Source organism: Haliaeetus leucocephalus, unplaced genomic scaffold, assembly GCF_000737465.1.
Source record: "Haliaeetus leucocephalus isolate CR32 unplaced genomic scaffold, Haliaeetus_leucocephalus-4.0 Scaffold906, whole genome shotgun sequence".
Taxonomy (NCBI): Eukaryota; Metazoa; Chordata; class Aves; order Accipitriformes; family Accipitridae; genus Haliaeetus; species Haliaeetus leucocephalus.
Window position 1 is genome coordinate 2994611 of NW_010973342.1, and position 22117 is coordinate 3016727.

Here is a 22117-nt window from a genome sequence, read left to right on the forward strand (position 1 = left end):
TTAGTTTAGCACTCTAAAAATAAAGCCAGAATGAATACTGGCATTTTTAAAAGGTATATTGGACAGTTTAGATTGGGACAGCAAATGGTTGTCGCACTTAAAGCAGATTTCTTGCTGTAACTATTTCAAGGAAATATGTTTGTCTTGTGTGAAATGGCTAAAAGATTTTAGGGACCATTTAATAATTATGTACAGTCCAAAGAGATAAATAGGACAACAGAAAATAAAGCTTTTCAAAATTCAAGGAAATGTAGCATGTGGCAATGGTAATTTGGCACAGAGCTTACACAATAGATTTCATTTTTTCTTAACAGAACAATAATTGAAAACTGACTTAGCCCCTTAAATAAACCAGTGACAGCTGGGAAAATCAGCAGATTGGCCCTTTGTGCCTGTTCATAGTAGATTTTGGCAGCAAGATAGTTGATGTAGTCTCTATAGGACGCAGCTATTATGTCTTCCAGATGTGCTTGACCTTTATCTTGGACAAAAAAACTTCTTGCCATAGAAACTATCAATTTATATACTCTTAGCCCAAGTCATCAGCTCCTTTAAGATGCTGAAAAAACCCTCTTGTGATGGTTATGCTTCTATTGCCATTCGGTACAGATGTCTGACTTGTGAGTGGTTAAATTTTTCAAACGTGAGTACATAATTTCAGCTCAATGTGCGTGTAGAGCTCCTAATATGAGGAAGATCTGTAATATGATAAGGGTTGCTCAGTACTCACAGAGGGACATTTAGGAGATCCTTCCTTGGTTAGCTACTTGCAGTGGGTGGAAGGAGAAAGAAAAATGGCAATAGCTTCTTCATGGATTGCCTTTTATTATTTACTTATGTGTACAGGATGATGCTACTGTTCTCTCTGGCTCTTTGGGGAAGCTATATCAAACACAGTTCCCAGCAAAGAGTTAAGCTACAGACAGCTTAATGCTAACATGCTGAATAGTTGAGAAGATCACGGGCCACTTCATACCTGCTGGCTTTAGGGGACATGAGCAGAAGTCCTACCAATGCCACGCCTGTGTCAATGTATGTTGTTCCACTGGCAAAACCCCAGAGCCAGGAAAGAAAGAAAAGGAGCCTCTGGCTATAAATGCACTTGAGTCAAAGAAGGATTTCCAGTATGTTAATTTGACTGTGTCAAAAACTATAGTGGCACTCAGAGTGACACAAGAACAGAGTGAATGCTGTACATGAATGTTTATGGTGAGGAGAATTAGGACGTAGGGGAGTAGGAGGGAATAGGGGAAATGGGTAGAGTGCTGTGGGACGAGAGGGGAGCTGTGGGCATCCTGGGCTTGGCTTGGTGGCAGAGAGGGAGGGGTTGAGAGGGTCACATCAGGTTGAAGAGAGGACTTGTTTTGATGGGAAATAAAGCAAGGCAAGACATTGAGTGCTTGTACTTGCTGTCACATGCTCAAGACTCTTTGCTGGTAGCTGAAGAGCCATGGCTCCCTGCATCCCAATGGTTTTGTAGCATCTGTGTAGCTCGGTTAACCCTACAGTGACTGAATTTCTTGCTTTTCCTTTCCATATAGGTCGGATGTGAGAACTCCTGAGACAGAATACAAGTCAAGTGCAGGAAACCAGGGTGACACACTAGCTCAGAGAGCCCCCCCATCCTGGTACATGCGTCTCAGACACCCTCGGTGCAGCACTGCAAATCTACGACCCCCGTGCATTCCTTTCACCATCGCGTGAGCCAGTATGTCTTGGCCTCCTGTGACCAGGCAGGCTCATGGATGTGTATCTGGCACCTGATCTGAGGCATAAGGTTCCCAAGGGGCCACCTCATTACATGACTTTGTATACAGATGCCTCGTGCTGGGAATTTAAAGGGTTGGAGGGGGGTGTGACAGGGTGGACTAAGGTTACTGCAGAAGAAACCTGGCTGAAAGAAAGACTAGAGCCAAGCTGCATGAGCTGGTGGCCCACCGGTACGGTGCACTGACAGCAATGATGGTTGCAACTCTGTCCTCTACTTTGCTGTAGGACAGGAAAGTAAGCTTATAGAAAGGTGGGGGTATGCAGATGGTGAAGGGAAGAGACAAGAGAAGGGCTGAGCAAAGTTCTCTCATGTCCGCATTTTACCCAGAGGTAAAACTTTTGAGATCTTGTGACACAACAGTAGGCCAGTTTCAAAGGAGTAGGAGGATTCTGGAATGTAGTTTCTGGAAGACCATGTAGCAGTGTTTCTGCCACTGATTTTCTGAGGAGTTGTTTGTGGGAAATTAAAAAAGAAACAAACCCACAGTAATTGTTCAAATTAGACCAAAACTGCACACAAATCAGAAATCTAGCTTTTCAGCCTTCATGGCTGTCTTCTGGCTCTTCTACTGAGACAAAAATGGCAACAGATGGATGGTGGTTTCTGAGATGTTGTTTCCTGGAGATAGGAATATTTTTAGGAGAGGTGATAGGCAAGGCAGAACTTTGCTTCATCATAAAGAGCCACTGGTGTTATATCCTTGGAGGGCATTACTTAGTTTTGCAAAGTGGCAGCTCTTAAACAGAGCTTTCTTCCTGTGTTTAGCAGGCCCCCCTGAAAGGGGTAAACTCTGTCTATAAATCCCTGGTTTTTTCACTGTTGAGGAAGGTGTAATGGTACCCATGCCAATTTATCCTTATTTCAGACTTTAATCTTTTCACAGTATCTTTAAATCATGAGGCAGATCAAGGAAGGCAGTAAAGCAATATGGTAAAATGTATTTTACCAAAGTAACCAAAATGTTGAAGTAGCCAAAAATAAAATGGAATTTGACAAGTGGGAGGAGAAGACTGCTGTGTCAGTTGTTACTTTGCTGTGTAAACAATTTAATGCAATTATAAATCTGCTTCTGATCACACTGTAGCACAGATAAAAAGGTTTTTCGCATACACTCTGCTTCTGCTTTCGTCGGAAGTCCTCCTCTTGAATCACAGGCTGCTTTGGTAGTTTGGTAACATCTGGTAAGCTGTGTTTCTGGAGTGATGTGCAGCTGTTCCAGCCTGAGCCTCCACAGATCCTCCTCTTGTCCGGACGGCTGGTGCTGGGCGGGTGCTGTCAAACCACATGGCCAGAGGCGCTGGGTTCAGGCCATGCCTTATGCTTTACACTTGCTGCTAGGAGGAAAACCACAGCTTGTCTTCTTAGTGTTCCCCTTGTGTCCCTTCCGAAACGCACACCGTTGCTGCTCAGCTTTAACCCCTACCTGTGATCTTTGCCAGATTTAACCAGTTTTACACCCCATCACTCACATAGTTCATGAAGTTTGAGGACAAAGAAACACGACATTTCCCGGACTGTTAGACCAGCAGATGATGCGCGAATGTGGCCTGTCCGTACGCTACGGCTCAGCTAGAGGGTAACAAAGTACTGCTGTTACTGTTGTCCTGGGTCTTCTGGCCCTGGGTTCCCACGCACACCCCTGGTGCTGGGCAGGCAGGTTCCTCTGCCCGGGGGGCTGCTCGCTTCTTAAAGTCCCTGGACCCTCCATAAACTGAAAACCTTTGGCTCAGGGGCCGCTGCTTACTATAGACTACACAGTGGTGGGGTTTTTTTTTGGTGTGGTTTAAGCGTTGACTGGCTTGCTTTGCCATACACGTGCCCTGTAACCTGCATGAGACATGGCAGAGTTTGTATAGGTGCACTGTGTATGGAAATTCATAAGGAAGGGCTTTAGACAGAATTTGCTTTTGAAGTGTGGAAGTAGTACAATGTAATCACTTAAAATACATTGCTTAAGTAATTAGAGAGGGTGTATGCACTGAAATGTAGTTTGCATTAAACCTTCAAGCTTTTCAAAGCATTTATAGTTTACATAGCTGTATGTTAATCCACATACAATCTATAGTTCTGAATATTCTCATAGCAACCACAAATCAACAAACGATTTCCCTGGGCTATTTAGGCATACCACTGCTATTAGGTCCTCTGATTTTTAATTAAAAGGATATAGCTCTAAACATCTTGAGGTAATTAAAATGATAATATCTTCTGTAGGATGCATTTGGTAAAGTAATAGTAATTCCCCTACGTGACTTTATTACTCAAAAATATAACTGCAACTTCATTAGACAAATGAGATTATCCATTTTTTTTCATAAACTTAAAATGTAAAATATGCTCACAGTTCTGCTGCAGTTCTTGAATGTAATAAGAGAATTCTCTCTCGCACATTTTACAGTGTAACCCTTGAGATAATGATCCTATGAACCTTCATTATAATTCTAATTAATATGCCATATCACAAATATTTCGTTACTATCTCTTTGTCATTCATAATGCTTTCATAAGGAGTTGATTACTGTGGTAGTGTTAAGACTCCAAGTTAAAAAAATATACATACATCCCTAGCTTTACACATTCATTTCTGGCTGAATTCTGACGAAAAGAAGTAACAACTAGAAGGAAAACTATTTGACTAAGCCTGCTTAAAAAATTTTTATTTTTGCACACATTTTGTTTATTTGTACACACATGCATAGATTGAGTTTTGTAAATAAGTATGTGTCCATGCCTCTGTGTGTGTGCGCGTATGAAATCTGTATCTTTAAAATGAAAATGTTGCAACATGTTGTAATGAACCACTGGATTTTAGAAGTTGTTAGAGAATAATATTATTCCAGGTGTTGCCTAGATACATATGGAAGCAAAAAATAACTGAACAAAAATTGCAACAGATGTAATTACTTAAAGTAGCGGTTTAAGGAGAGACTTCCACTGTGGCTGAAAACTTACTGTCAGTCAGTCTGGTCCTTATGGCCAAGCTATCTCTAAATTTTAAAACTCCTTCGAGTTTTCTGCAAAAACTATTGACTTCCCTCTCTCTCATACAGTAAAACTTACTCATAAAAGTATGTACCCATTATTTCCTTTTCTCTGTCCTTGGCAAATGCACCGCTGTCCTTATCATTTCCATGCCAAATACAAGAGATTATTTGTACTTTCTCTTAGCACAGGACTTTGGCACTGTCCCTTGCTTTCTGTGTCTTTCCACTGTCTGCTATATTAGATTAAGTGTAAGTTCTTGGTCTTTACTCTCAAGACTCATCATAGCCTAATCCTAATTCTGAAATCTTTCATTCACTGATAGGATATTTACTCCAGCCTCCATGATGCCATCCTTGATGCCAAGCGCTGGCTACCTATTTTCTCACAAGCTTCCTTTCCAAATTAAGAAGCTCTCAGAAGATTTCCAGGTAAGTTTTCCATTTGATTCTTTTACATCTCACCCTTAAGCTCCCCTGACACCATGTTTATAAAAAATTTGGCTAAAAATGGCAACTGGAACATTGAGATTGCTGCACATAGTGCTATCCAGTACTGACATATTAATTTGTTCTTAGTACATTATTTCTTGTCTTCTATTTGAATTGCAAGGTTTTGGAGATATATTTGTGAGAGCTTTGTACAGCGCTTAGGGTGGTGGGATCCTGGTCTGTGATTTCACCTCTCATGCATTACAGTAAGCCCTCTCCTCTCTCCACCAAGAATCTACAAAAATGTGATGAAAAAATACTAGATTTCTAGAATAACAGCCATGCCTGCCTGTTCCAGTACATTAATTACAATTTAACATTGAATCTATATTCAAGAAAGTGTCAGATTTAAGGACTAACACAGATATAGTTAATAGTTTCTTGAAGAACAGCATTTGACCAGATGACATCTTGAGTCACCTCAACTCTTATGATGCAGGAACATCTATGAATGAGTCTGTACAGGACCTTTTAATTGTTTTTCTTGAACTACTGTTGCATCCCTGAATGGGAATTTTTATACATATGAGAGAATCATTCTGGTTATTCAGAGGTAACATGATGGTTCTGAGAAGTGGTAAGACACACCTCACTACTAATGATGATGCTACTACCATGTTCCTCCCAAATAAGACAAACCATAATCGATCATGTCGCAAATTGAACATCTAAGGAATGTATCTTTCTGTAGAAGTCTTTGCTCTCTAGCCTCAACTGAAGCAAAATACAGCATGACTCTTTCAACTCTGAGCTTTCTTAGGTCAAAATGAAAAAAACAAGAAAAGATTTTTTTTGTCTTAAACATCTAAAATCCTGTTTTGTGAGATTAGCTGGTGAATCAAGTTTTGGATAATATTATTATGGGAGAAGTCAAGCAAACAGAAAGATGACTCAAACAGTTTAGTGCCAGGACAATTTCTTAACACAGAGGAAAATCATCCTCTGGTTGCACATGGAATCCTCCCACAATGAAAAGGGAGCCTGGCAACAGAAATAAAACTGCAAATGCTCCAACTTTTGCTGTGGAACTGGCCTCACAGCTGAAGTATAATGAGGAGACACCAGAAAAACTGTCACTGAGGAGGAGAGACCGTAACATGGCTAAGGAATGCTGTGCCTAATTCCTTGCTTGTCAAAACAGACAACCTGGTAGATAGAAAGGTAAAATTGTCTTTCATTCACCCTCCCCATCAAAAAACCCCAAATGAAGCCCAAAACAAAAAGTGAGCCAAAAACATAGAGGGAAATTCCCTGAACGCACGCTCTCACTATAACCACGATGGACTATGCAGGCTAAGAGTGGATGTCTCCCTCTCGAGTCGAGTCCAGCAGGGCAGCCCTGCACCACCTCCAAAAGACCTGGTGACAGTGGTGGGGCCACCCTGGAACAGAGCCCACCAGCGAGACCAAAGAGTGGCTCTGGCTGGATCCGTGCCGATGGGCTGTGCCTTGGATGAACAACACTCAGCGCAACTGACCGCTGTGAAAAAAAAAAAATATGGTTTTCATCTGCTGTAGAGCATAGCTCAGCCGCACGAATATTTGTGTGTTGAGCGAAGAATGGGGCTGTCAGTTGCTCAGTGTCTTAGGCACTGGTGTGTTTCTTCCTTTTTATGATCTTGTCAAAGATCGGATGGTGGGTGGTGGTACCCTCCCTCGGGTGAGAAAGGTAGTTTTTCTACAGAAACAGTTTGTGAAAATTGTGCTCCCACTGCCCTGTGCTTCTAGCTGTGGGACTTATCCACAGCTTTAGGACTGGAACAGGATATGCAGTTTCTGTGGAGCTGGAAGACATTCTTTTAATAAGAATTTGTAAAGAGATCAAAACAAGCACAGAAACCCAATTCCACCCTATATGTGTCAAAAATAAATTTACAACTGGGAATACTCCCCAGGAGATATGTTTTTCCTGGCTCCTCCATCATATCAGTGAAACACGGCCAGTGCTCCATTCTGGACTTCACAAACATTCATCATCGATAAACTAGATGGAAGAAGCCAAGTGTTTGTGTGGGCTTAAAAAAAATCATTATTTAATGACACTCAAAGAAGTACTTTTTTGGAGGGCAGTTCAAATGGCACAAGCTGTTCTGAAAAGGAGATTTAAAGGATCTTGGTACAGAGCATATAACAAAACCATAGACCATTGTTCGGTCATCCCAAATAATGTGTGTATATGCACACACTTTCCTTCAAAGTAAACCATTTCCTTAAATCTCTCCCTAGTGATTGGACACAAATTAGATTTGTTTTGACATTCAACTTTTTTCTTCCACCTTTGGACAAGCCAATAATACTGTAATCACATCGTATTTTAAGCTCCTCTTTGATATGCTAAACATTGAATTTGTCCAGTTTCCTGTTGTACCACACTTATTTCCAGCTTTGAAGTCAATACTGTTGCTCTTTTTTGCATCCTTTGCTGGTTTGTGCCCTGAGGAAGCTGTAGTCTGGCACTCAGTTTCCGAGAGCACAGAGACAGAATTACTTGTAGAAATTTTCACCCTCCACAACACAGTTTCCATTTGCCAGGCAGGCCTGCCTTTTTATGGGTCTAACTTTGGATGTAGCTTTTTTACAACTAGGGCCGGAAAAGAAACCATTCTCTGATCATGTCAAGGTTGTAAGGATCACACGCTTTCTTACTCCTCCTGTGACACTCCTGTAACCTTTTAAAAAATTGTACACCACATCATTCTCTCCCAAATACATCAATGCAGGTCAGTTGTTGATAAGAGCAATCAGCCAGTCTGGAGAGGAAAGCATTCACCTTGTCTCAGCTCCGTCTGACCTAGAATGGCCAAATCTCTCTTTATCCCTGTATATTTGAAGGAGCTGTTGCATACTTGGGTCAGCAAAACCAGGCTAGTTTAAACTTATTAAGCATTTCAGACTATGCTGTATGTCAAGTCTGTTTTCACCTTTATTTACCAGTCCACTGATTCTGCACATTTTAATATAACTTTCAAGCTTGCCAAGGAAAATAATAAGCAGTGGCATTTCTAGGATTATCCTTAACAACATCCCTAAAGCACACACAATGATTTCTCCACTGATGGCTTTTCGAGATCTTGTCAGTCAGGAAGTTCCTAATCCCATTAAAGCATGTTTTACTGATCGATACAATGCTTATTTTTTACTCACAGTGTCATGTAACACTCGCTATGGTGTCTTAGAGGTAAATGCGTACATTGCGTGTCACACAAATTTGTGACATATTTGAGTTTGAGAATACCTGGGAACTCCTCCAAGAATGAAATCAGGTTTGTCTGACAAACTCTATTTTCTATAAAATTTCTGATTGCTATTTATTGTATTACTATATGCTAATTACTTTATTAGTTGAACCCTCCTTCAGATTTTCCATTATTTTGCTTGTGATAGAATCATGTTCACCACCTCTCTGTCATTCTAAAATTTTGCTAGAATATCCAGCAAACTCTATTCTGGTGGAATTTCTTTGATACTCTTACATATAACAGAAAGGAGTATGAATAGGCCAGTCAACTCTTCCTAGTCAAGCCTTCACAATCTTCTTGCCAGTTATATGTGTCTTCTGATTTTAAAGTGTTCACCATAGCACGTGTTGCTTAACATTCTCCTGGGTTACTGAGGGACTGGAAAGTATTTCGTCACATCCTGGTGACAAAAGCACGTAAATAAAGTGCAGAACTACTTGTTGAGTATTTATTTTGCTGCAATATAAACAATTTTATCATCACAGCTCATATGTTTGCTATAGGAAATGATGTCTGTGTATAGATTCTTGCTTTGATTCTCACATTTTAAAAAAATAACGTATTACACTGTTAAAAGAGGTTTCGTTCTCAGGCAATAGTTGTCCATTGCTTATGTACTGGCTGCCCCAAAAGACTTCGTGGAGGTGGTAGGGCCATATATAGCAGTATATGCTGTATGGTGTACTGGCAGGAGAGTTGCTTTTCTCTGGATGCTTTAGAAGGTGTCCTGGCCCACAGATCACCTGTTGAAAGCATAAGGCATGTCTCTATCACAGTCCCAGGTCTGACCAAATTATGTTGGTCCTTCCACGGGCTGTTTTCCAACTCCCGGTGATCTCTCCGGGGCACGTACATAGCAAGCAATTCCCCTTCTAAACGAAATTGTCATTATGAATTGAGGCATTTTCTCTATCAAAGAATTTAAAAATATTCTTTGCATAAAAAGAGGAATAACAATGGATATTTTATGATTTGGCAAAAATGAGTTTTTGGCAAAGCTATGAGTACAGAGAAGATGACGAACAGGTGAAATGAGTTGGGGAGGGCACTCTGCAGGAGGATGGAAGAACATGGGCAGGTGAAGGGGGCTATTCACCCTGACACTGGGCCTTTGGAGTCTTCTGCAAATCTCAGTTGACCATAGTTCCCAAATAAAAATGAAAAAAAGTGTGTAAATTTGCTTCAGGAAATCCACTGGGAATTGTTCTAGCCACACACTTGATGGTCTACTCTTTGACAAACACAGTGAAGAAAATCTTGATGGAAACTGCGTTTATTCAACAGAGAGTCATGCTGTGGGAATGCTGAACAAATGCAACCAGACTGCAAAAATTTGGGAAAGAAAAAGGCAAGGTAGTCAGCAGAACTGTTGCTCTCAGCAAAAGCTGCATTCATCTCTCTTTCTGCCTCTGAAAGGAAAGGATGTGAAACAGTCTGCTTGTACTTGATAAACCCGAGACTTGACTTGCTTGGAGAAGAGCGAAGCTTTACGCTTCTGTTCCCACTGACAGTGTTGTGGGCAGCCTGCTGTGATCACATCTGACCTTCCCTTGGCTGGATCTGTCCGTCTCAGATTATACTATCACATGGATGTCTCATGCAGCGAGCTCCCCTTTGCTTACGGTGCTCCTTAGGCCAGTGAACCGAGCTAAAACGATCTGGAACCTTACTCTGATCTCAGGCTAATGAGAACTGGGAATAACAAAACATTGCTAAGGCCCGTGGAGGTACAGTGCTACAGGAGGAAACAGAGGCCTCCGTGATGTCCATATGGTTGCATCTGAGAGAGAGACCGGTCATGCTGATAGCATGTGCTAGCATTAAATCACCACTCAGGTTTGAAAACACATTAAGTCAGTAAAGAAAATACATGAATAAAGGCAAACAGAGGAGAAACTTGCTACCCTGCAGGATGCATAATAAATCATTTATTACAGTGGGAAAGAGGCTTTCAGACAGAAATGGCAGGGTATGAGTCTACTTATCTCCGCAGAAAACAAGCACTGCTGGGAAACCTGTATCCACAGAACTGCAGCTGTAAAGATGGTAGGGCTTCCATCTGGCTCACTAAGCCTTTCTCCTGACACCATCGTTCCTATAAAAGGTGACATGAAATATTCATGTATTTATCTTGCCACATCAGCAAGGGAGGTGTGTGCATTCAGTGTCCTAATGCACAAGAACAATTTGGTTTTGTTCTGATAGAAAAGAGAGTTTTTGCTTTAACTGAGTCACATCAGCAGAAACATCACATCACAGAGGAAACGAATTTGAAATGCCCTTGGCAGGTTGATGGTTTGACAAAGGCAGAAAGAAAGAAAATGCCACTATCCAGGAGACAAGCCATCATGGGCACAGGGGAAGCAGTAGGTTAGGGCTCTTTCAGGCCTACTTGGCTTCAACTTTCTGGTGTCAGATTTAGCTGCCTTCATGTACGGCTTCAAAGGACAGATTCCCATGGCCAAATTGTTTTGGAATGAGCCTATTTGACAGCCTTTGACCCAGCTCCCCAACCAAGTTAAAACGACACATCCAACTTTATTTGGCATCTGAACCAGGAGGCAAATGACTTTTCTGTTCTGCCAGAGGCCTCTCTTATTTAATGTCCTATAAAGAGGAACAAACTGCATATAATAATGACATCCTGTGGTAGTTGTTGAATTATTGCCCTATGATTTGGTAGATAATTGGATGCCAAATTTCATGACATCTTTCTCCCTCCATGCTGCAGCTCTGCAAGTTCACACAATTTCTGCTGCTCTGACAAGCTGGATGTGGAAGACCTCTAGAACCTTTGGCTTACTGTTGACTTCAGAGGAAAAGGGTATTGTATTTTGGTCATTTGATTACACAGGTCCAGCTTAACGTACAGGCCAGAAACTCATGGTCATAACTGATTAAATAATGGTTATCCAGATATTCATACAGAAAATACTAGAGTTTTGATAATGTTGACTGCAGCGTGGCTCTGCCCCATACAGAATGAGCCTGCCTTCGCTGAGCCGCGGCGTTGCACTGGGTGTGAGAGTCAACGGAGAACGCCTTTGCCGGCAGCATATGAAGCCCAACAGCTGCTGAACACCTGCACTGAGCTTGCAAACAGTCTTGGTGAGCAGCCACCCCCCCCTCACTACACGGAGATGGGTAGTGTTAGAAAATTCTGAGTAAATCCCCAAGGCCTCATGGTACCCCTGCTCTGTTTTACTTATTTCAGCTTTGGTGTGCAGGTCTCGTAAATCCTGCTGTTAACTGTGTGGGTATCCAAGGATCCCATGAAGCTCTAACCTTAGTGCAAGCTGTGTGACAGTTCATATTAGTGTCCATAATCGTGACATTTTACAGAGTATCCCATTTTGCCTGCCCATAATCATGTTCTTGCTGATGCACTCTCCGCAGTGCTTGCTCTAGTCGAAGTTAGCAGCTTTTCAGAACAAACAGCACACTTTCCTGGCAGTTTGTACAGTCCTTATCAGCACAGAGGGGCTCAGCTTTTATCAGGGAGTTTGGATGTTGACTAAATAGTCATAATAAATAAGATTAGCAGGAATGCTTAGGGATATATTTCTACAGAGGTGTCTGTTTATCCTGTCATGTGTTTGGTGGGTATCTTTGGGGCCCACTGCATCTTCAGTTCTGTTCTACTGTGACACAGCTGATTGCTCAGAGGTTTTTTTTTTTTTGGATGAAAGTGGCTTAAGCTACATGCCAAACAAACACTTGTTTTTTTCTTCTGGGCTACAAAGGCCTCATAAATAGACTTATAGTTTATATGCAAGATTTATATACAGTTCTGTTTCCCAGCTGTGAGGAAGGAGGCAGAAACAGACCCTATCACTTACGAAGAGCTCAGAGCTGATGGTGAAGTCGCACACGTGTTAAGACAGTGAAATAATGCTGCTGATCAACTGATAGTACAGAATGCGGAGTGACAGATCAATGCTACTTGTCTGCATATTATGTAGCAGGGCATCTCTTCCCCGTTTGCCTTTTTCAGTGTCAGAGATCCTGGTGTTCACACTGGGTATTGGGCATAATGTGCTCTGCCTACTTCTTCAGGTCTGCACAAATGCAAGCAGGAGGCACTTGCTGGATTGCTACAGAAAATAGATGAAGATAATCACGAGACCCCATGACTTCATAATATCTAACGATAGGTATTTAGCTGTATTGATCTATTCTTTTTCCATGGGATGATGGCACCTATTGGGCATTATTAAAGAGGCAAAACAGTTCAAAGAAAAGAAATAATTTATACTGGGTTTTTTTTCCCCCAATGGGACTATAAACAACAGTTTCAGCATTTGGGTGCTTCTGTTTGTTTTCTTGTTTTGGTTTTTTTTTGTTATTTTTTTTAATGAAGTGTGTTGAGGGTGATCATCTTTAATTGACCTTGAACTTGTGGTGGTAAAATCATTAGCATTTAAGATCAAGAGGTCTGGCTAAGAAGTTATCTTTCCTAAAAGAACATTCCTTTTGACTAAAACCCAGTGTGTGATTGTTTCCAACTTCCCACTTCTGCGCTAAGATCACATGGGGTGTGCCACTAACACTGGCTCCACCAAGAGCCATCTCTTCATATTGTTATTTACTGTTTGATGCCTTAGAATTGTGGCAGTTAGCAAGCTACCTAAGGAGTCCATGCCTCCAGGGATTGACACCTGGCTTTGTCAACATTGAAATGATTGCTTTTCCTCACCTCTTTCCTCCTTTTTTCTGAAACGGATATATGGTTGGGTCTCTGCAATCAGTTGGCTGAGAACAGGGAAGCAGAAGGGGAGATGCTCTCCAAATGTTCTCTCACTATGATCATAGTTAATAAAGCTTCTTTCTGGCCTGTCCTAAATTGTACTTTCATTATGACGCACTTGGGAGTCCTCAGATTCTCTGATAAACTGCTCTTAAAAATACAAACAGATACTTCAATAAAACATCTGCTTAGTAAATAAACGTACCTTGAGGTACTCTGAGAAATCTTTTTAACACTGGCCTTTCAATACATTCTCCAGCCATGAAATGTTTCCCGAGCTCTGCCAGATTTAGATGGAATCAAAGAAGCCTCTACAGAACCACTTGGTAACATTGTGGCAGTCTGTAAAGACTTAAAAACTTTCATATATTGACACTGCAATACAGATGAAAATATGAAACCCCACGAGGACAAGGATCTGATTCTGCTCAAGTAGAATTCAACACTCAAGTATTGAAATCGCATTTATTTAATAGCCCAAACCATAATCCATCCTTGATTAGCCATAAATAATACTCAATTTTTTAACTTACAAAAATAATCTCTTCGGCTTGATAGAATTGCTCACAACAGTAAAGGCAACAGGAATTAGGTTTTAATAGTACTTCAGTTCATAGATACAATGAAGGCAAAAATGAATTTGTTTTTCACAGCATATCTAAAACATAAAATATTCTGAATTTTCAAAGCTCTGTTGGTGTCTTTTCCATTTGTGAATAAAAATATTTGATAGTTAATATAGCTGAAGGAGAAATATCCTAATATGTTCAATAATGCCTACCACTGTTGTATATTCTTGTAAGACCCTATTTATAATAATTTGAATATATTCTGACCTAAAACATAGATGTAGTTTCTATGCGTGTCAATGTATACTGGTTTTGCAGTAATGAAAACGTTATAACCAAGAACGTATATAAGACTTACAAGTTTGCATTACCATACATTTATTTTAAAAAGATGTATAAACAAGTTGTTTTCAATTAATTTTGTCTACAGAGTTATACACAATTTAAAGACAAATTATCTAAAATCCTAATCCTCTCCTGCACTGAAAGAGCAATCAAGTAGTTTAACACAGAGGCATATGAAGTACATCAGAATAGCTTCACAGACTTCAAAGGGGCTGTCGGAAATGATTCCCATCCCTTAATACAGGTTTATCACTGTTGGTGTTCTTGATGTCTTTTTTCTTTTTTCTTCAAATTCTCTTTTATTTTGCTTTTGTTCAGTTTATTCATAATCCCTGGTGGGAAATGTTTTTTAATTATTTAACTTCTGTAATACGACAGTAAAGTCAAGAGACTGGAACATTTCTTTCATAGAAACTTTGCAAAGCTGTGATCATGATGAATCTTCATTTTTTTTGTATTTAATTGAGTAAATATGAATAGTGGGCAGATGTGTTGCTCTTGCTCCTGTCATTATTATGTTAACAATCCCTGAGACCAAGTTGGACTTGATTTCAAAGTTATTTTAAAACTTGGAACTTCTCTATGAAAATCTCTTTCATTTTCAGTGTTTGACATATGGTCTCATTTCCTCCTGATGTTTGAAATACGGTATCCATCTCAGGCCCATCCAGCCTCTTACAAGTTGTTTGGTTTACAATCTTGACCTCAGCCTGCCTATAACAGGTTTATTAATACAAAATTCTGCCCACCATGAAGGTCTGTTCAGAGCTTTGCTGCCTTGAAGGATCTCTGCCCACATATTTTTATATAACTGCAAAATAATAACAAGAAAGGATTAATTCATACAGAAAATAAAGAAAACTTCTGCAAGATAAATTATCTAACTTACTGGTTGAAATGAGATTGTGATCGAATTTCTAGATAACAAATGTGAATAATTATGTACAGGCAAGAATAAACACAAAGATACAGCACAAAATTTCAAAGTACTGTAAACATCAGATATCTGTGTAAATCGTTTAGACCATCCTTGGCATAAGAGCAGGAAACCAGTAACCTTTATAATTTCTTGTTTTCAACTTAAAATGAGTTGTATTATCAAAGGTAGAAATTTGGACACATGGTTATATTAAGCTAATCTTTGTTATGTCCAAACCTGAAGACTGTGTCTGAAAGCACTCGTGCATGTCTGTTTTTACCTTTACTTCAACACATTTCCGGAAAGTAACATAACTTCTCTCCCAGATATGAACTCTTCAATCTGAGCATAAGAAATTCCTCTCTCATAAGCAGATTGTTAGTTCACCATCTTCATCAATTTGCAATTTTATGTGGAACAGTTAAAAAAAGTACATGGGAAGTAAATTCTGTGAAAGTATAATTTTAGCAATATTTGGCAGTTCATAATTAACTGAAGCTTAAAACTTTAAATAACATTATAGAAAGATGAGGAAAGGAAGACCGTATTTTCAGCAGTAAGTTGGAGTACAGTATAATACAATATGAATGTGGTATAAAAGCAGTCAGTGATGTAAAGTGAAAAGCCTTTCTTCTACATGAAAAGATGGTTTAGCCCTATGTATTTGTGATAATTTAAATAGATACTGAAATAGAATATATTTAATATTAAATATATTTTTCCCTTGACTATGTGGGCTGGTGTTAAGTATTCATTCCATTACAAGTTTGATTTAATATTGTCTAACAATTTTTAATTAATCTTGAAATAAATGTGGTGATAACTTCCATACTTAAGCTGACATTGACATTGTCAAAGCTTCTGTGGGGAAATGATGCCCACACCATCAAAGTTTCTTTTGAAGAGAGTCTGAATTCTTACTTAGTGCTTAAAGCTGCCCATAACAAATTTGGAAACTTTTCTTCTGCTCCAATTATGATCTGTGGCTCATGGCACAAAGCACTCCACTGCAGTACAACATAGGTTATCCTGAATTAAATTCATTTTCTTGTTATGCTTGGATAATCAATTCTTTACCATGCTGTAATTTTTACTAAAATGTTTGCATTGCTTTTCAGAAGTTGCAAAGATAGCAATGAATACAGAATTAAATATAGACAGCCAGGAGACAAGGAGCTTTTTTAAGTATTTTCTTTGAATGAGGGATTGGCAGCCTTTTTCAAGTTTCAGTTGAAAATATTTACACAAGTTGAAAACCACAGACTTAGAGGCAGTTCAAAAAACCTTCCTGAATTCTGCAGAACGTGGGTTGGATATCACTGCTTGAAATTATTTTCTCAATATGAATCAATGAATTTACCAAAACCTTACCAAATATTTAGTACACGAGGAAGTCAGTAGTGTTTAGAGTCCTATCCGCATGTCTCACATATTATATTCCTAATATTAATAAGACTCTGTGGATTCTGTATTTGTGTGAGCTAAGAGCTAGCCAAATCCATTACATGATAGTTTTAACAGCTGCTGATAAGAAATCTCCAGCTGACTGCTAGAAAGGGGGTAGTATTCTAGGAACGTGTGTACTTGCACCGTATTTTATGTTCCTGCCTATAGCATCTGCTCATAGCTTCTCTTAGAGACAGAATAATGGGTGAAAATGGGCTTTTGGCCAATACAGATAGTCTTAACATTCTTACAAATGATGTTCCTTGTCTTAGAGTTACCTTTGGAGCTTCCCTCCCATGACCTCTTTCATTAATTTAATCCTCAAAAATCTACAGACATGGAAACAAAGTTTCCAGTGATGATTACAGTCCTCTTGTTGAAATGGCTAGATATATAGAACTAGCCCTTCCTCCTTTATTTGTAGAGACTGTGTTACCAAAGTAATCATTCTGTTAGGTCAGCGTCTGGTTAGAAACATCTGGGCTGCCTTCTGTATTGCTTGATCGCCATGGGAACGATGGACAACTTTAGACATGAAGACACAGACAGAGAATATTGAAAAGCATTGAATACACTTGACTCAGCAATCCTGTCAAACTTCCTGGCAGTTTCCCCAGGCTCTAGTGATTCTCTACAGGGTCTATCCACACCAAACCAAACTACCGTACTGTGACACTAGTCTCTACATAATAGTTATCCCACAGCTTGGCCCTGCTGAGTAGGGTTGGCCAGTAAGCAAGAATTTTAGTTTGCTGAGACTTTGGAATGACATACAGCTCTTTAAATATGTCAAGGAAAAAAAAAGCAAAGAGGGACCATGACCTAGTATAGCCCAATCCATGGTGCACCCACATCCTGAATCCTGTTGAGGTCTGGTTATAACACCTCAGAAAGGATATGGCAGAATCAGAAAAGATACAGAGAAGGAAAACAAGGCCTGTCAAAGAAAAGCAAAGGCGCCCAAAGATAGTAAATGTATATGAACTGGGATTGAGAAGTATTTTTTCACAATACTCATAATTAAATTATGGAAATTACAGTGTCATGGAAGCCAAAATACAGCTGAATTTGAAAGTGGATAGGAAAAATGAATGGAGGATAGATACATGTGTGGCTATCAAACCAAATGATACAAATACAAGCTACGGTATGAGGTACCTCTTAAACCAGCAAGTACCAACAGTTGAGACACTAGGGAAAGAACACTTGGATATTTCATGTGTTTCGTACAGTGTTCTCCTTGGCCACTGTCAGTTACAGAGTATTCTGTGAACTGGATCCGGTATGGCCAATCTTATGCTCTTGATTCAAGGCTTGCTTTGTGTAATTTAAACTATACAAAAAAATGTCTCTCAGCCTTAACAAGGATGGTGCTAACAAAACAGCATCCTTCAAGACTGTATTAAGATTACTGAGTTCCCTGGGGTAATGCTGTACCTTGCACTGGTTAATACAAGATACTCTGTCATATCCTAGAATTCCCACTAGATAAACAGAATTCTCAAAGAATTGTACAATTTCTGATATAATTTTTAACTGGAACAAGTTTTAAATTTTCATTTCTCTTAGTAAAATAATAATTTTATGAAGAATTAAAAGAAATAAATAATTTCTACACCATTTATATGCACATCACACAAACTGAGTGTAATATGAATACCAATAAAGGCAGCAAAAGTCCTAGGCAGAGAAGAAATAGACCTTACTACCTCTCCAAGGTATTAACTGATATACTAAAGACATATTAGTCCTTAAGGAATCTTAGGAGATGGTATATTTTTTTTGTGTTTTGTTCAGCAGCACAGATGCCCACAAGAGCAAACAAGAGCAATACTGTATGAGTTTCCCATTGAAGCCTATCTCCCATAAATGCAAAACGTCATTTTCTAATGGCATCAGTTTAACTCTGGTACTCTCCACTGAAAAAGCATCTTCCTTTTCTCTTGTAGCTGTGAAGTGTCTTGAATATGTTATGGCTATTTACAGGCAATACCCTTCTTAATGATTAAACTTACAAACTTTAAAATGGGTTTTCTTACCTCTCCACTAGCTTTACCAATGGGAGAGTTGAGAATGAAGTCAGGAGGAGCAAAGACATCAACCAGGGCAACTGCATCATCTTTCAACTGTGTAAAAACAAGACACACATTTGGCAACTTCTGTAGTTGTCTACGGCTACCTGTGAACTACAGAGCAGCATGAAGATTATTCTCATAAAGTACCAGCTACTGGTTACTTAAGAGAAATCCACAATAAGGAGTCTCAATTTATTTTGCTTTTTTTCCTCCCAGGGTAATTGTCTAAAGAGGCTGTATTTTAAATGTTTTCTTCCTTTGCTTATGGGTTTTAAAACACATTTTAACGAAGATGGTACTGTTCACATATGTAAAACCAGGTATTTTTGAACTTTAAAAACATAACGTCCAGATTCTTCTTTGAAATTTTGCTTACATGCTTAGAATATAATCCAGTTCGAAAAGCTTTTGTGTTGAGAAAAAAAATTCATGAGCTAACACAATAATGAAATAAACAGAACTGGACTGTGGTATTTTGCTGGCTTTCCAATGAAGACTGCAAGGCCACAAATGATGGAGTGTTATTTTGCAAGATTGATTGTTTTTCATTTTTTTGTAAATAAATTAGGACTAGATGCAAGGTCAATGAGTTGCCAAACTTTATAGAAAGTTATTCAGAAACTATTGATGTAATATCTTGCTAATTTACTCCTTGATGTACAGAATAACTGATATATCTCTTTTTTAGTATTTGTATACTATATTATTATTTAATCACAACAAACAATATTGAAGGCTTACCCTGTAGCAGAGCTCCAGAATAGCATCCTGAATAAATCTACCAGCTTGTTCACCTGAAGCATAGCCACCTGCAAATACATTCACAAAGAAGCCTATACCACTTAAGATTGTATTGATACAATCCTTTTACAAAGGAGTTTATCAGCTCAGTATTCAAGAGACTAAATAGATGCCCCTGTGTAATTGGACTGACTGTCTTTCATTAATAATTTGAATGCAAAACCGTTAATCTAAGACGTTTGGAACCTTTCGCATTAACAAGCTACAGTACACATCTTGCTGCCTATCCCCTATCCTCTCCCCCAAGCACTGGACCACAGCAAAACTTGTGAGCCCTCCATTATTTCTGAGCTAAGAGTCTTTTGGGTTCATTTGTCACTCCAGATTCCTGCTCAGGAAAATTTTGTCCAGAATGATTGTTTTATATTACACAGGCAATAAGAAAATGCTCTAATCTAAATCCTAATTGGGATTCCCTCCCACTGCCAAGTTAGGACTTTATAAAATAAAGTGACATGCAGAGTATATTCAGGGAGCTGATCTCACCTTGGTAGAGCACAGCTAGATGTTTACTTAAAGACCAGAGTCCATACAGAGCACTGAGATTCTTAAGCACTGGCTGCAGAGTAGATGGTATGTTGGGATCATGAGTGTAGGCATGATATCTTTGTAAGACTGTTTGTTCAATAAAAGCAATGGCTAATGATCGACAGTAGTATACCTTAGGAAACAGAAAAGAAGGACACTGAGTAACAAAATACAAGGAACCAATGCTTAGCTGGTGCAAGATGGCATTGGCCTGGTGAAGTTAGTGGAGATTTGTTGATTTAGATCTGCTGATCTAGTTTGAGATTAAAAAAAGTCTAAGAAGAAACTCTAGGAGAAAACTCTTTCTTCAATGTCTTTGCAAAGGTTAGTCATGAAATGCCTCATGAAATGCCTTTTAGAAATAAGGTCCTAGTTTTCCACTGTGTTCCAGTTTGCGTACTTTCTTATACCAATCCAAAGGGAGCAGAGATTGGATGCCTACCAGTGTTATTAGGCAGTTGCACCCAGACTTTATGGGATCAAGTAGCTACATCAGAGAGAAGACCATGCAAAATCAGGTTTGCTGACTTTAGGATCATCAATAAACCCATATAACTCTAAGAAGAGAAAGGTAGGTTTACATTTATTTAATATTATACAGAGTTTTATAAAAAGGATAAGATCTTCAAAGTGGTTCAGTAACCTATTGAAAACTTATTACAGTCCCTTCAAATAAAAAATAAAAAATCTGATCATGTTAGCATGAGTGGATTCTGTTTATGGATTGCAATAGATTGCAATACGTTTTGAAAGAACTATCCAACTAATCCTTGCCAACTATCCAATCAGAAAGGCAAGTAACCAGTTACTGTTAATATGGAGTATAAAACCCTAAGAGATTGTATTTACATAGGAACACTTGTCTACTTTTACATACTTCGCCTTTGCTGTATCATGGCATATGTCATACCATGAAATAGACTACTGAATGACAACATTCTAATTGGTGAACAGAAGGGGAATATGAAACCATTGCTGTCGTGGCTGATTTGTTGCAATGCTGTAAACTGGTGTTTGTTTTTAGCCCATTTGTTCAGTTTGGTTTTTTTTTTTTAGAATTAGTTGATCAGTTTTTCTTTTTTTCCTTTTAATATTTGCTTCATCCTTGCATTTAAATCCACTGTGGCATTTAAAAAATGCATATTCCAAAGATTACTGTTTCTCTCTTGATAGCTGTTCAGTGGTATACTTATGTCCAAGCTCAGATATAAGTAAGAACTGCAAAATACACATCTATTCTCTGCAGCTTTAGGGAGGACTTCCCCCTTACTAGATGGACTTTTTTAGATACGAATGTCAATTCCCTAGTCAGAATGAAATAAGTCTTAACATTGCAAATGAAGCATTAAGAATTACTTCCCTATTCTTCTCTCCTATAATTCTATTTCCTTCTTTGCCTTTGCTTGCACTTCTGTATTACTTCTATCAAGCTATCCCCAAACCAAAATAACCTAGGGATGAGTTAGGAATCTCTTCCAGATCTGCCATAGCAAGAACAAGTATATATTGGTCAGCCACTGGGCTAACAGAAAAGCGCTTCTTCATGCCCAGACTTTTAAATCAAATATGTACACATCTTTAAAGCACAGCTTGTAAATCATTTTCAGATGTTTTTGAGGCATGCCATTTAAAATAAAAAATCCCGCTGTCCTGAAGATGCATTGTAGGGAGAAAAGAAAACCTAATGACTTAAGGTACATCAGTGCCCATCTCAAAAGCAGTTGTGTGCTAAAGTATCTTTACATTTTAGCACATTTGAACGTAAAAGAGAAGAGAACCTTCACATTTCTGAGCAAACCATTCTAACACACTGACCACAGCACCAGCCTCCCAAGAGCTGGGCAACTGACAGGCAATCAGACTTTAATTTCTGACAATTCCCATTCTGAATTTGTTTCTGAAGAACTTCTCTAATAAGCTGCTTCTAGGGTAAAACCAGGAAAGATTTCCTCCACTCTACCAGTGGTTTCACACAGACCATCCCCTGGTGAAGCTATGTTGGCTCTTTCTAGGTGCAGAGTTCTATATTCCTTCCGCATGTTTTTTAATGAGCTTTGCAGATAAAATGAATGACACTGGTCATCTTCAGGGAACAGATCTCTCTCCTCAGTGACAAATGACAAGTGTTCTTTCCTTGGATGTGAGCCAGTTTTCCTCATGGAGGTAACAGAAGAATTTGGGGAGCTTGGGGATATACACTGAAA

General features: G+C 39.1%; 1 protein-coding gene across 4 annotated transcripts in view; it reads right to left on the reverse strand.

Annotated features, from left to right (window-relative positions):
• Positions 1 to 14043: 14043 nt before the first annotated feature.
• Positions 14044 to 22117, reverse strand: part of ACOX3 (acyl-CoA oxidase 3, pristanoyl) — a 37537-nt gene continuing 29463 nt past the window's right edge. For all 4 annotated transcript variants that reach the window (XM_010583506.1, XM_010583503.1, XM_010583505.1 and 1 more), the window contains 4 exons: positions 19872 to 20046; positions 19326 to 19393; positions 18549 to 18635; positions 14044 to 14955 (listed from right to left, as the gene is read on the reverse strand). In XM_010583506.1, the coding sequence (XP_010581808.1) occupies positions 14836 to 14955; positions 18549 to 18635; positions 19326 to 19393; positions 19872 to 20046 (450 nt within the window). In that variant the 3' untranslated portion in view covers positions 14044 to 14835. The remainder of the gene's footprint in view (positions 14956 to 18548; positions 18636 to 19325; positions 19394 to 19871; positions 20047 to 22117) is intronic.